This window comes from Aulonocara sp. 'chitande type north' Nkhata Bay, linkage group LG5 (assembly GCF_057382095.1).
Source record: "Aulonocara sp. 'chitande type north' Nkhata Bay isolate Kocher_YH1m ecotype deep benthic linkage group LG5, A_spYH_male_GT1.1, whole genome shotgun sequence".
Lineage (NCBI taxonomy): Eukaryota > Metazoa > Chordata > Actinopteri > Cichliformes > Cichlidae > Aulonocara > Aulonocara sp. 'chitande type north' Nkhata Bay.
In genome coordinates, this window is record NC_141348.1 from 33,121,830 (window position 1) to 33,134,303 (window position 12,474).

Here is a 12,474-nt window from a genome sequence, read left to right on the forward strand (position 1 = left end):
CACTCTTATGACAAAGTCTAAACGATGTATTGTTTAACTGTAGGCTTAAGAAGTGTGGCTGAAAACCAAAAACCTGCAGTGCCCAGAAAACATTAACTGGAACATGAAGCTGAGCAATAATACAAATTAGCAAGGGTTACCCTGTTGATAAACTAAGTCCATCACAGATGTCAGTAACAACCCCAACCGGCATATTTATCATAAACAGTACCTTCTTCCTTCCTGGGTGGAAGCTTGCATGCTGTCCTGCACATGTTCACAAAGGAATTGAAGTATCTTTCCAGACTCTCATCAGTCTTCCTCTCCAGTCTGGCAAGAGCTCTGAACTGGGACCAGTCAAATGCCTTCCTCTCCGGGTCATACACCACCCCAAATGATGATACTGTGCGGTAAAAATCTGCTTGTTCTCGACGAGTCCACCTAAAAGGTCACAGAAAAATACAAATGACTGATAAATACATATACTGAGAAACTGCATATAAATGCATGTGAAAGCAGATGCGTTCGTGTCTGAATGAAGATGCCGAGCAGCAGAGCCACAAAGGTAAGATTAAAGTATACGACAAAAGCTTGGTATCTCTGTCTTATGTCAAACATTTCTACCTTCTCTGCCACTCCAGAAACAGAGGGTCAGGTTCTGTAGCGACCACAGAACACCTTCTTAAATCTTCACCCAGCTGCCAAGCCAGTGGCCCACCAGCGTGATGACTATGAGCAGCTCCAGCTCCTCCGATTCCCATGCCAACGAGGCCATCGTGAAGCATAAAGTCATGCCTGAGCAGTGGCTCGCGTCGTAGTGTGAAGCGCTGGTAGGCAGTGATGAGGCGACGTAATCGGGCCGTCAAGGCGGGGCCTGTGGGCCAGAGGGGCCGGGCTTGGACAACATGGAGAGCTGCCACCCCGGTCCCGGTTCCTGTTGTCGTTGTGGTGACCAAAGTTCCATCTTGGGTGCACAGGTCACCTGACATCTGAGAGTCTGGAGAAAAGCCAGTCAGAGTCAGCACGTTAGATCCTTCACACACTGGATGTGTTTGAAGGTATACAAAAAAAAGAAGCATCTAAATAACCACTTATCATTCAGTACAAATGTGTGTCTATGTGGATAAAGCCTGCATTATTTATGTATTCTCTTATTTTGTTCAGCTCAGAGGGAACGTGAGGGTGTGATCCTATAAAAACACAAGGACCAGAGTATATTGCTGTCGATGTGTTTCTTCTCTTCTTCGTTTCTGTGTCACAGATATATGAAGAGCACGCGTGAAAGCAAAAAAGCAAAAAAGCCACTGCAGGCAAGATGAAGCATGCCTCTCCCAGGATTGTACAGACGTGACTGTGTTTAGTCATTGAAATATTAAAAAACTACTGCAAAAGAATAAGAAAATACATTTTCATATCTCTGATTCACAGCTTGGTTATTGGCACCGGCATCACCTCTCAACACACTTCACTCTCGTTCACTGAACCACATCTTTTTCTTTCTTTCTCTGTATGTCTTTAAATAATAAAATGTTGTGTTTAAAAAGAGTAATCAACAACTTCTGAATATTATACCTTTAGCTACTAATACTGCTTTTGGTCGAGAATAAATAAATACCTCAATTTCAGAATTGAAATTAAAACTGTAAAATGATGTTTCCATACCAACTTTAAAGGAAACATGTGATCAAATATTTGATTCAAATAGAAATCAACACTGAATCTAGTTAAAAAGAGCATCGCAGCTTTCCCTTAACAATGTGTGTCACTGCACTTATAATACTACAACAAAGATTTGAAGACGCAAGCCTCATTATAACAATTATCCAAGTCCTTAGTAGAGCACTAAGGAAATCAAGACTTCAGTGGAAAAATGAAATAAGTTTTGATGGGAAATGTCGTGTTAAAACACCTCACGTCAGAACAGAGGAGTGAAATGTAATCGAGTGGAGGGAAATTACTGTATTTCAAACCATTTGAAAGAACGTCAGAGTAAGAAAAGAAAAAGTACAATTTGAAAAGTTAGGTTAGCCTTTAACAACCCACGAATGCCAAGAAATTATAAAGCTATCTATTAAAATTTGAATTATGTGTATGGTTGGTCCTTGAATGAGTAGTGGAACTCTTCATTTGGTCTTCATATTAGTATGTAACACTTGTAACTGTCTCACCTGGACCAGTACTGTCTGGCTTGTCTGATGTATCGGTGCTGGAGCAGGTTTCCTCTCCCTGTGAATAACACAAAACACACAAAAAAATAAAAAAAAATAAATCACAAAAATCATCTTTTCTGTCACCTGGCTAAAAATATATACCTTTTTATTTCTTTATTATCTGTTACTGTTATTAGCTGTTACTTTTATCGTTGTGCTGAATATTATTTTTTTGTATCACATTTTCTTCTGTTGTTTTAACTCCATCTTTTCTTTACCTTAATTTAATATTTTTTGGTTTGTTGTGTATTTTGCCTGTATTTGTGAATATTACTATATCATGTCCTTTATCATTTTCTGTTTTTTGTTTGCTTGTTTCTTTTGCCCAATAATTAGTAATTGTTACAGCCGTGGCTCTATCTGACCCTGATTATTCCTTGTCTATGCTATTATCCACCGTTTTTCTACGACTGTAGAAAAACTCTTTGCTTCTGAGGGTCTCTTGAGTGTCCCTCAGAAGGTGTCCTCCTGAATGGCTGGCCTTGTGGGCTTGCGTGTTGATAACTGTGCTGGTTAATATCCAACACAGCATCTTGCCATTTAAAAAGCCTGTCAGCACAGTACTCTCACGACAGCAGCAGCATCTCAATCCTGACCGAGGTCTCAGTCAGAATGGGCACAGTTCTGTGAAAAGGACTCTAGAGTGTCCTATGATTCAATAGCTTGTAAAAAAAACACTTTTAGAAGCAACGATTTAAAGTTTTCTGTATGACTTTATAAGTCTCTCACATCAGTGTGGAGGAATTTCAGCACAGTTTGTAGGGATGCACTGCTCTCTTAATACTCTATGGCAGGGGTGTCCAACTCCAGTCTTTGAGAGCTACGGTCCTGCAGCTTTTAGATGCATCCCTACTCCAACACAGTTGAACCAAAGGGTTGGATTACCTCTTCAGAATGCAATCAAGTTTGGCAAAGGCCCAGTAACAAGCCATTCATTTGATTCAGCTGTGTCGGAACAAAGATGCATCTAAAAGCTGCAGGACAGTAGCTCTTGAGGACTGGATTTGGACACCCTTGCTCTATGGCATAGATTCATGTCATAGAGTGGTTTCACCACTGCATGTCTGTTGGGTTGCAGTATGTACTTTGCGGGCCACTGCAACGCAAGGATTCTCCTTCTTTTCAGCCAATCCCCATTAGATTTGCTGGTGTGTCTGGTATTATTGTCCTTTTACATCACCTGGTCTCACATGATTCATATGCTCTGCTCCCCTTACCCCTAGATCAGGGTGTAAGAGTAACAATTCTTCTATACAATAAATCATTCTTTTAGAAGGATTCTTCAGACTGGCCAGTATAATTCTAATTAAAATCATGATACAGTAAGAATATTTAAATTATAGAACAGTGGCAGCTGCCAGTAGTACCCCTTAGTCTCCTAACAGATGCACCCGGGGTATGAATTTGAAAATCCCGTGCTGTTTTGTTCTGAAGTGATCACATTCACAAGATTTTAGAAAACTTGACCTCTGTGACCTCAACCTCTAAGTCAAAGATTCAAATTCATCCGAGATTTTTAGTAGATGCACCTATGGTATCAATTTGAAACTTTTATGTCGCCCTGCTTCTCGAGTTATAGCATTTACAATCATGGATGTCCTGGCTGCAACAACGGCAGTACCCCGTCAGCCGTTTTGGCTGAGGAGTAAAATAAATGATAATGAATGCAATACCACGCTGTTATTAAACTATGAACTATTGAAATGGACTATATGATCATATCACAAAGACACATTCCCTGTGAATGCCAGGTTTCTACAGATTGACAAAAACTGATCTTAAGCCAAAAAATATTTTTGGAATTCATGTTTTGAGATGGTCGACAGCTTTTATATTCAGAGGTTAAACTTTCATTTTGGAGTTTATGTTAGTCACGCTGGACTTGCCAAATGAAACCTGACTCAGTAAGCAATAAAAACCTAGAGATGAGATTTTTGCATTTGGAAAACATTATCTGTTCTGCTGTCAAATGTATTAGAGCGTTTAAAAATGCACCATTAACTCAACCATTTTATTTTAATAGTACCTAGTAGCCATGCAAGTATTCAGCTTGCAAATGTCCAAAACGTAAAGAAATTCTTCCCTGAGGCAATTTTAATCCCCCTCCCCCATGCAAAATTACTTTTCCTTTTTTTTTATAACACATTGGAAGAAAGTATTCAAAGAAATCTCAAGTTGTCTGTGGCATGGTGCAGAGCGAGAGAGGAAGAGAAGACAACAAAAAACATATCACTAATATAGTCTCAGGAGAGCTTTTACTTCACCTTGCTGCTCTCGTCTCTATCTTCTCCTCCATCTGGTTTGTTTTCAGGATCATCCTTCGTCTCCTCAGTTTTGCATGCGCTGACAAGAGAAACAAAAACATAGAGGAGAAAAGCGTTAATAACAATATCCTAGTGAGCTTCTACCATATACGACTGGGCAACACATGTAAGGACAGAATTCGGGGGATGAATTAGAGTAAATGTGCAGTCTAGGACAACAGATTAAAAAAAAAAAGTAAATACAGGCAGGAAAACACGATGACAGAAGAAGAAAAAGCTGTTAACGAAGCACAACAACAAACAGCCTGCCAGATTATGAGCTGTGACAATGTGATAAGATGTAAAAAAAACATTTTGTATGGCACACGTGTGTGTGTGTGTGTGTGTGTGTGTGTGTGTGTGTGTGTGTGTGTGTGTGTGTGTGTGTGTGTGTGGGGTGATGGGTACTGTAATAACAAAACAGCTGAACATGAATTCACATCTTCTTACATTTTGTTGGTGGCAATTTATTAATGCAATGAAGAAAAACAAATGTGATTATGAAAAATAAAACAAAGCCTCACTGAGGAGTCACATCACAGGCTCCACACAGATCTGCTTTAGTTTCCTTATGCTGGTTTAAATTGTTTGTTTTTTTTATTTATTTCCTCTTTTTAGTTCTTCACAAATTTCTCAAAAACCCAGTAAAGAGCAGAGTGGTTATTCTAATGTCTGATATTAGTTATAAGCTACTATTGAACTGCTGTTCAATGTTTTGGTGCACAGCATATTTCAAAATTTGCTAATGAAAAAAGACAGATGGGTCTCTGCAGAGATTTGATGTTTGTGGCATATGTTCATGTTTTTGAATGTGGGTTGCTATTTCCATTGTGCATTTTCACAGGGAGGAAATTAATAGTTTTTCCCTCATGCAGATTTTGGTTGGGTAGACGCTATGGCGACATAGTTAAGCATTTTATTTTTCCCCCCTATTTGTCAAACAGGCAAGACGATGTGAAATTTTTAGAAAATCACCCTTTTTCTAATTTCAAAAATTCACCTGCTACTAACCATCACGCTGGCCATTCAGCTGCCTCTCCGGAGTGAGATTCAAACTACTGTATAGCAGCAGGATACACTCTGCGAGTCAGACTGTGAGTCTGTCGCAGGGGTTTGCAAATGACTGTCTTCTAAATCAAATTATTTAATCATTTATTTAAAATTCTGCACCAATGCGATTCCAATTTTACTGGGGAAAATGAATTAATGAATTCACTGAAATGAATTCAGCACATGGGTTAATTAAGGGCACTTCTTAAAGGAAAAAAAATTAAAAAGATAAAAGGGTTTATTAGCTGTGAATAAAGAACTTCTATTCATCTTGGAAGGAACTTTCCTGTAGTACCAAATTTTCTTCTATTTTTTGTAAAGACAGAAATGAGAATTCATGTTTAGATTTTACATTATTTATGATCACTTGCATAAACTGTTAATGAATTAAATAAGCATTGTTCATGATCGCTCATGGATTTTTATTTCCTCAATGTATTTTTAGGTTTCTGCAAAAGTCCTGAAAAATCCTTCTATGTATAATTGCTGTTTCTTTTGGAAGGCTTCCTACCAGCATTTCAAAAACTTTTAACATCCAAAAATATCACACCTGTGCTGTGTGTGTTGTAGATTCAACATAAAGCAAAAACTCCTCGGGCAGCAATAAAGAGAAGTATTAGCACACAAAACACTTTCACACCTGTGCAGGTTCTGCATGGCCACATTTCCTGTACTACTGCTTCTGCATGCACAATTTCATCCTTGTAACATCGTCTCCCTGCATTCATTTATTTTCTCCTATCCTGTTCTCAAAGCTCTGTAGGAACCCTGCAGAGTTAACATTTTGAGACTAGAAGATCTTCCTGCTACACAGTCGCTGTGCTCAGCTGGGCGCAGCTTCAGGTTGAACAGGTAACAAAGCGAACGACAACTTCAGCTTCCTGTTCAAATGTATGCGTCTAATCTTCACAGCGCTACCATTAGCCGAGGCAGCAGCAGCACCCAGAAAATAAATTTCCCACACTTTTCTCGGTCGTCTATTTCTCTGGCTCACTCCCTCTCTGACAGTTATTCCTTCGCGGCTCCTGGCAGCATTGCTTCTTCTTGCAAGACTTGCAAGTATAGTGAAACTACCAGAAAACATTACTGCTGAAGCTGATTTTAACAGTTCTTATAAACTGTTCATGGGTATGGTGAGCCTAAAATTGAATACTTTATGATAATGTCCTCACAATAGCTGTGAGCGTGTTAGTCTGTAAGCTATATGAAAAATATTATCTGGTTGTTATCACCATAACAAGCACCTTAATTCCACCCTGTGCATTTATAATTGTATGTCTACGTGCTTTCAATCTTCACACTCAGTATGTAAAGCAGGTGTGTGAGCGGGGAGGTGACAGTGTAAACAAATACAAACAGGGAACAAGAGGAGACAGGATGTGTTGGCAACCTGCTGTGAACACTACTACCAGCAGTACAAATAAATATATAAATAAAAGGCGATGACTGGAAGAAGTACAAAGAACTGCTGAAGATCTGCAGGGAAGCTAATTAATGGCCCTGTGCTAAACAAAGAGGTTACTGAGGGTCAGCTGATAGAAACTGAGGTAATATCTTTTTTTTTTTTTTTTTTCTTTTTTTTTTCTAAATGACATCAGAAACAGCAGTATGCGACATTACGTGATGGCAGAGCTTCAGTTCATCCTTTGTCATTTTTTTTTTTTTTTTTTTTTAATAAATAGGACAGGGGGAATGAATGAGAGAAAGAGGGGGAGAGAAAGAAAGAAAACCAAAGGGGAGAAGAGACGGTGAGAAGGGGGGGGAAGAGAGAGAGAAAAAAAAAAAGAACTCCTGGGTCACCTGTATGGAGAAAAAAAAAAACAAACAAACAAAAAAAACAAACAGAGGAGACAGCAAACAACAAAGAGCAACATAATAATAGAGAAAACAAAGCACCATCACAATAAACTAGCTAGTCATAGATATCAACTGAGGTAATATCAACAAAGAATTTGTTTTTAATATGCACGACCAAACACGGTGTGAGCTGCCACAGTAAGTTTTTGAGGCCTTTTTATAACGTGCTGAGAAGGGTCCCTGTGCCAAAACGATCAGTGTGTTTAATCATCGTTTCACATACCAAATCTAGTACGACGTACTCATATAAAAATCTCATTGTTACACACACAGCAAAAAGAAAGACAAAAATTACAACAAACAGAAGATGATAATGTTTCGAATTTTCCCGAATACCCGAAAAACCTTTTCAGCAATCTATGAACACAATCGCGGTGGTCTGCTGTGTTGGTGTTTGTCTCCGTGTACCTTACCTGTCAGCGACGTCAGAGGCCACCTCTCCTCCTGCTTGCTCTGAGGACAGAGCTGTCACATCAGGCATCCCCACTCTTTCCAGAAAACACAAGTCTGGATCAGCACGCATTGCATTGTACCGCTCATATCCTGTCAGAGGAAAAACACTTTTACTAGTGTGAACAAGTATTTGAGGCAGCAGGACGTTTGCACATTGTGTATGCATGGAAAAACAAACACTTAATAAGTTAATAAACAATACATTATATCAGTAATGGAGCAATTATCAGCTGTTTTTTTCTTGAAGAAAGATTAAAACTCCATTATCATGTTTTGCTCTGCAGCCGTAGTAAGCTCAGCATAGCATGTTATAGTGTAGCAAGAACTAATATAACAGTGAAGTCTGAGTGGTGTTGGCATCTCCGAAAACATTAGAGCACTTTTGCAAATATGTGATGTTTTGATAAATCAAACAGATATTTGAAGTTTACACAGCACCATTCTCTCATAAAAATATCTTAAAAGTTTATTTTGTGACCCAGAAAGAGCAATATTTCAAACTCCGCCACTCTGCATTCCTCCGCCACTGCCTCGTTTGAGACGAAATGGATTCTGGGATATTGCATTTCGTCATTTCGAGCTGATTGGAGACCAAAACAGCCAATCAGATTTTTTTTTTGCATCCAAGTCTGTGATTGGCTGGTTTTGTGGCACAAATATAACGGTGTACAGAAAGAGTTGAGCGCGCACGGGCAGAAATGTTGAGAGCGCAAGCAACACATTGCGAGCAAAAACTGAGCGAGAGGGGCTGCTATTGTGTGCGTGTATGGATAATAGCAAACACTGAAATGCATTTTCTGCACGCAGCAATGAATTTTGTTCACTCAAATTTAGCTTTTCTTCATTCAAAATAAATTTCTCCTCAAAATGCAACACTTGCACCTGCAAATTTTTTTTACGTGTGCTCACATTTTTTTTTTACGTGCACTCAGAATAGTGGCACAAAAATAACGCCACAGTCAGTTACCATCTAACAAGCATCAGTCACAAGGCAAACGTATCTAATATCAACTGTTGTGAGTGGATGCTCGACATTATTGGTAGTTGATGTGAAATCAGTTACTTAAAACCTATTCACTCAGTCCTAGAGAGCGGTCAATGTCCCCCACTGTAACCACTGGTCTCTAAGGAAAAGTGTGTTTTCCGGGACAGGTTGGCATGTGCTTACTGGAGGTTGCAGACATTTGCTAGCTAGAATTTAGTCGCAAAGAGGTGCTGCACTGAAAAACCTCCTTGCTTTTAGTTGCTAACAGGTTGTCATGGTCATCAGTAGGTTGCACAGATAGTCCCAACTTGTCTCCAAAACAGTTGCAAACTACTGTTTGGAGGTAAATGAAAAGTGCAACACAACCTTCACTTTGAATCTGAATCTTCCCCGTTTCTGGTTTGCATCACATTTTTTCCAGTTTCACTATAGCTGGAAGAGTAAATGGCAAGTGTTTGCAGAAAGTTGGCTTCTTCCATGCAAACTAGAGTCAACCACAGCAATCTGCTAGTGAGCAAAGCATGCACGGTTAGGTTTTTGGTGCAGCTTTCCGACTGATTGCACCTGGCAACAGCGAGCAACCAATCACCAACCTGTTGGGGGATACACATTTACAGGGGACACAGGGGACTGCAGACCAGTCTCAAGGTCTGTATGACTGACACCTAATATAAAAACAACGGGATTGTCTACTTAATTAATTACTTCTTTCACCCAAACTAATAAATAAATCTAAAGCTATATGCACACAAGGGTTGATATGCTTAACCATCCCACCCAAGAAAAGTCAATATCTGGGAAACATATGACACATATATTCCTTTCCAATGAATGTTGGTAGGTGTCCAGTGATATTCTAAAGCAGTTTCTCATCTTCAGCAAAAAAAAAAAAAAAAGTAAATAAATAAATAAACAAATAAAAATTGTGTAAACACAGATCTGAGAGTACTACACATTGCACACACAAATAACAGATGGCATCTATGTTTGTTCCTTAAAGTCTGTTCAAATTCAAGTTGAGCTTGGTAAAAATTTGTAAACAATTAACAACTGAATATTTATTAAAGCACACAGCAAAAAAAAAAAAAAAAAGTAGATGCTGCATGGCAAAATATTGTGCCAAATGTGACATCTGTATTCACCATGTTTGTGAACCCCGATGAGGAGAGACTTGTCAGCTTCTGCATCCCACCATGACACTGGAATCTCTATGTAGTCGACGTCAGGTAGCGGCACCTCAAGTTTACTGTCAACACACACAAACAGTCCATCCGTCAGTGCTGTCAGCGTCAAGTCAGTGCACTAAAACACAAGCCAGTCAATCATATTTCCCTCCAACGTTAACAGTAAAAGATAAAATGTGAGCTTAAAAAAGTGGGAAGACCAAAATGCTGAACAAATCAGCTCATTTTAAGGTTTTCATTTCTTGCCAGATCTGGTCAGCAGTGCCAACTGATCTGACACTATGTGAATGATACGTTGTCTGCATCATACCTGGCAGGTACCCCCTCTAAACCTTGAGTGGCAGCTTCCCCTAGAACCTCCACCTTTAGGTAGTACAACATCCGCACCCTCAGTAGCACCCTGTGGAGTGAGAAAGGAGAAGCGGTGTCATAATCCATGTCGTAAACTCTGTATGTTGTAAATAAACACCACCAAACACACTCTAGTGTAAAATAAAGTCCTTCATGTAAGTAGTGATAAGCAAAAAGCTCTGTTAATGCACTGACTTGTTGCAGTGTTGTTTGAGGTGTTTCTTGTAGCTCTCATCCTGCAGCACCACCTCTGGGTTACAATGGACCAGCCAGTCAGCATTCTTCACCTCAGTAACATTCAGCTGATTCTTCAGCTTCTTCCCCTTCCTACCCCGAGGAACGGGAGCTGATAAACCTGCAATGCAGACAAGGAGGAAAAGAAAGATTCTCCACAGAGTTAATGCTACCAATTTAACTTTGTATTTATACCAGTAGTTAATCCTGGTCTATACATTCCAATACGTGGTGCAATCTTTAGGTCATAAGCTGACTTTATACTGTATATTGTAGCACATGTGCAGAGTAAAATGCTAACCAGAGTGATTTACGAGTGCCTGATCTTGGCCTTCCTTGGTGGGTGTGATCAGATCCCAGATGAAGCTCTTTATCTTGTCATCGCCTTTGTAGTGTCTCAGGCAGTAAACCAGAAGAGCCCTACACAACAAAAAGGAAACATGATGTGTTGGACTCTGGCTACTGCTAACAAACAGACGATAATGATGATTCCTCTTACTCTTACCTACAGATCACCTCCATGTCTCTCTCTGTGAGGTGCCATTTAAACCGACCATGGTTTAGGATATCCTTCCACCGACCCCACCTAGAAAGAACAGAGAGGGCGGACAGAAATGCACACAGGAAACAAATGAGATAGTAAAGGAAAATGCAGCAGATTTCTATCAGTGATCTGTTCTTTGAAACAAACTGTGTGTGATCACAACTTTATTGAAAATTTTCCACAACAAATCAAACTGAAAACTTTAATGTTGTATTTCGGCTCATTTACGTTCACACTTCAGCTCCCAAATTAAAAAACATATGAGATAAAGGTTAAGTCATTATTAATTATGCCACGCTGTCTAATGGCCATGAACTGCCAGCTGTTAGATGTCACCTGTTAAGCATGTATATGCATTCCTAAAACAAAAAATCATTCCACCGCTAAGGAGATATTCTGCAGCAGCTTGGAAAAAGAATGGTCTCCGTTTTGTCTTTCGAACTGAGTTTAAGAGTCTTGATGGTCTAATATGGCATATGCAGTTTTCTTTAACACACTCTCCGGTCCTACCCGAATATTAGAAGATTCTTTTCAACCCGGAAACATTCGGCACGGAGGTAGCGGCGGCTACGTTCACCCAGGCGACGAGTTCGACAAGGCCGCTCTTCTGAGTCGCTGTCCAGCTCTGAAAACTCCATCAGCTCATCATCCTCAAAGGAGTTGTAATGACGGGTCTGCTTCCTTACACGGGGTGTGTCAATTACCAGTGACTCCTGGATAGAAGATAAATGTAGACAGCCTCTGATCAAGAATTGCATGAGTCTTTCTAATAACAGGATGAAGTATTTTAAAGAAGGTTCTAACTAAGTTTTATCCTCTGGTGGTGTTCAAAAAGGAAAGAACCCTGAGGAAAAAGGGAAAGGATGAAGATCACAAACATCCTCATGTCACTGGGGGTTTCAGTTTTTAGGTGTTCGGAGCACAAAATACCATCCCCCCACACACACAGTTTAAAGACATCTCCAGTTTTAGGTGTGCATTCTACTTCAGTAAAACTGTAAAAAAGTTTTTTTCATCCTTCTATTATTCACACTTTCAAGTCTGATGTTTTAGAGTATTCACATCCTTATTCCTTTTCTTTCATTCATCCCGTCTTGTTTTCATTTTCTGTCAGCCTCCTTACCTTCTCTGATTTGGAGTCTATCTCTACTTCAGCGATCTTGGCCCATTTCTGCCAGAAGTTGGGGTCATCCAGAGAAATGTCTGTTCTGTTACCTGATGAGATGAAACTGGCCTGAGGAACGAGAAGCAGAAGGCGGGGGGAAAAATATTAAGACCCAAAATGATGTTTACTTGGTTTTGACACAAGCTGGCTTACGATCAA

General features: G+C 39.6%; 1 protein-coding gene across 5 annotated transcripts in view; it reads right to left on the reverse strand.

Moving 5' to 3' along the window:
* Window positions 1-12,474, reverse strand: part of chd6 (chromodomain helicase DNA binding protein 6) — a 100,901-nt gene that overhangs the window by 15,571 nt on the left and 72,856 nt on the right. For all 5 annotated transcript variants that reach the window (XM_086293072.1, XM_086293073.1, XM_086293075.1 and 2 more), the window contains exons 22-33: window positions 12,274-12,384; window positions 11,661-11,863; window positions 11,112-11,192; window positions 10,908-11,026; window positions 10,568-10,727; window positions 10,332-10,421; window positions 9,980-10,083; window positions 7,813-7,942; window positions 4,454-4,532; window positions 2,148-2,205; window positions 604-976; window positions 212-420 (exon numbers count right to left, since the gene is read on the reverse strand). In XM_086293072.1, the coding sequence (XP_086149198.1) occupies window positions 212-420; window positions 604-976; window positions 2,148-2,205; window positions 4,454-4,532; window positions 7,813-7,942; window positions 9,980-10,083; window positions 10,332-10,421; window positions 10,568-10,727; window positions 10,908-11,026; window positions 11,112-11,192; window positions 11,661-11,863; window positions 12,274-12,384 (1,717 nt within the window). The remainder of the gene's footprint in view (window positions 1-211; window positions 421-603; window positions 977-2,147; window positions 2,206-4,453; window positions 4,533-7,812; window positions 7,943-9,979; window positions 10,084-10,331; window positions 10,422-10,567; window positions 10,728-10,907; window positions 11,027-11,111; window positions 11,193-11,660; window positions 11,864-12,273; window positions 12,385-12,474) is intronic.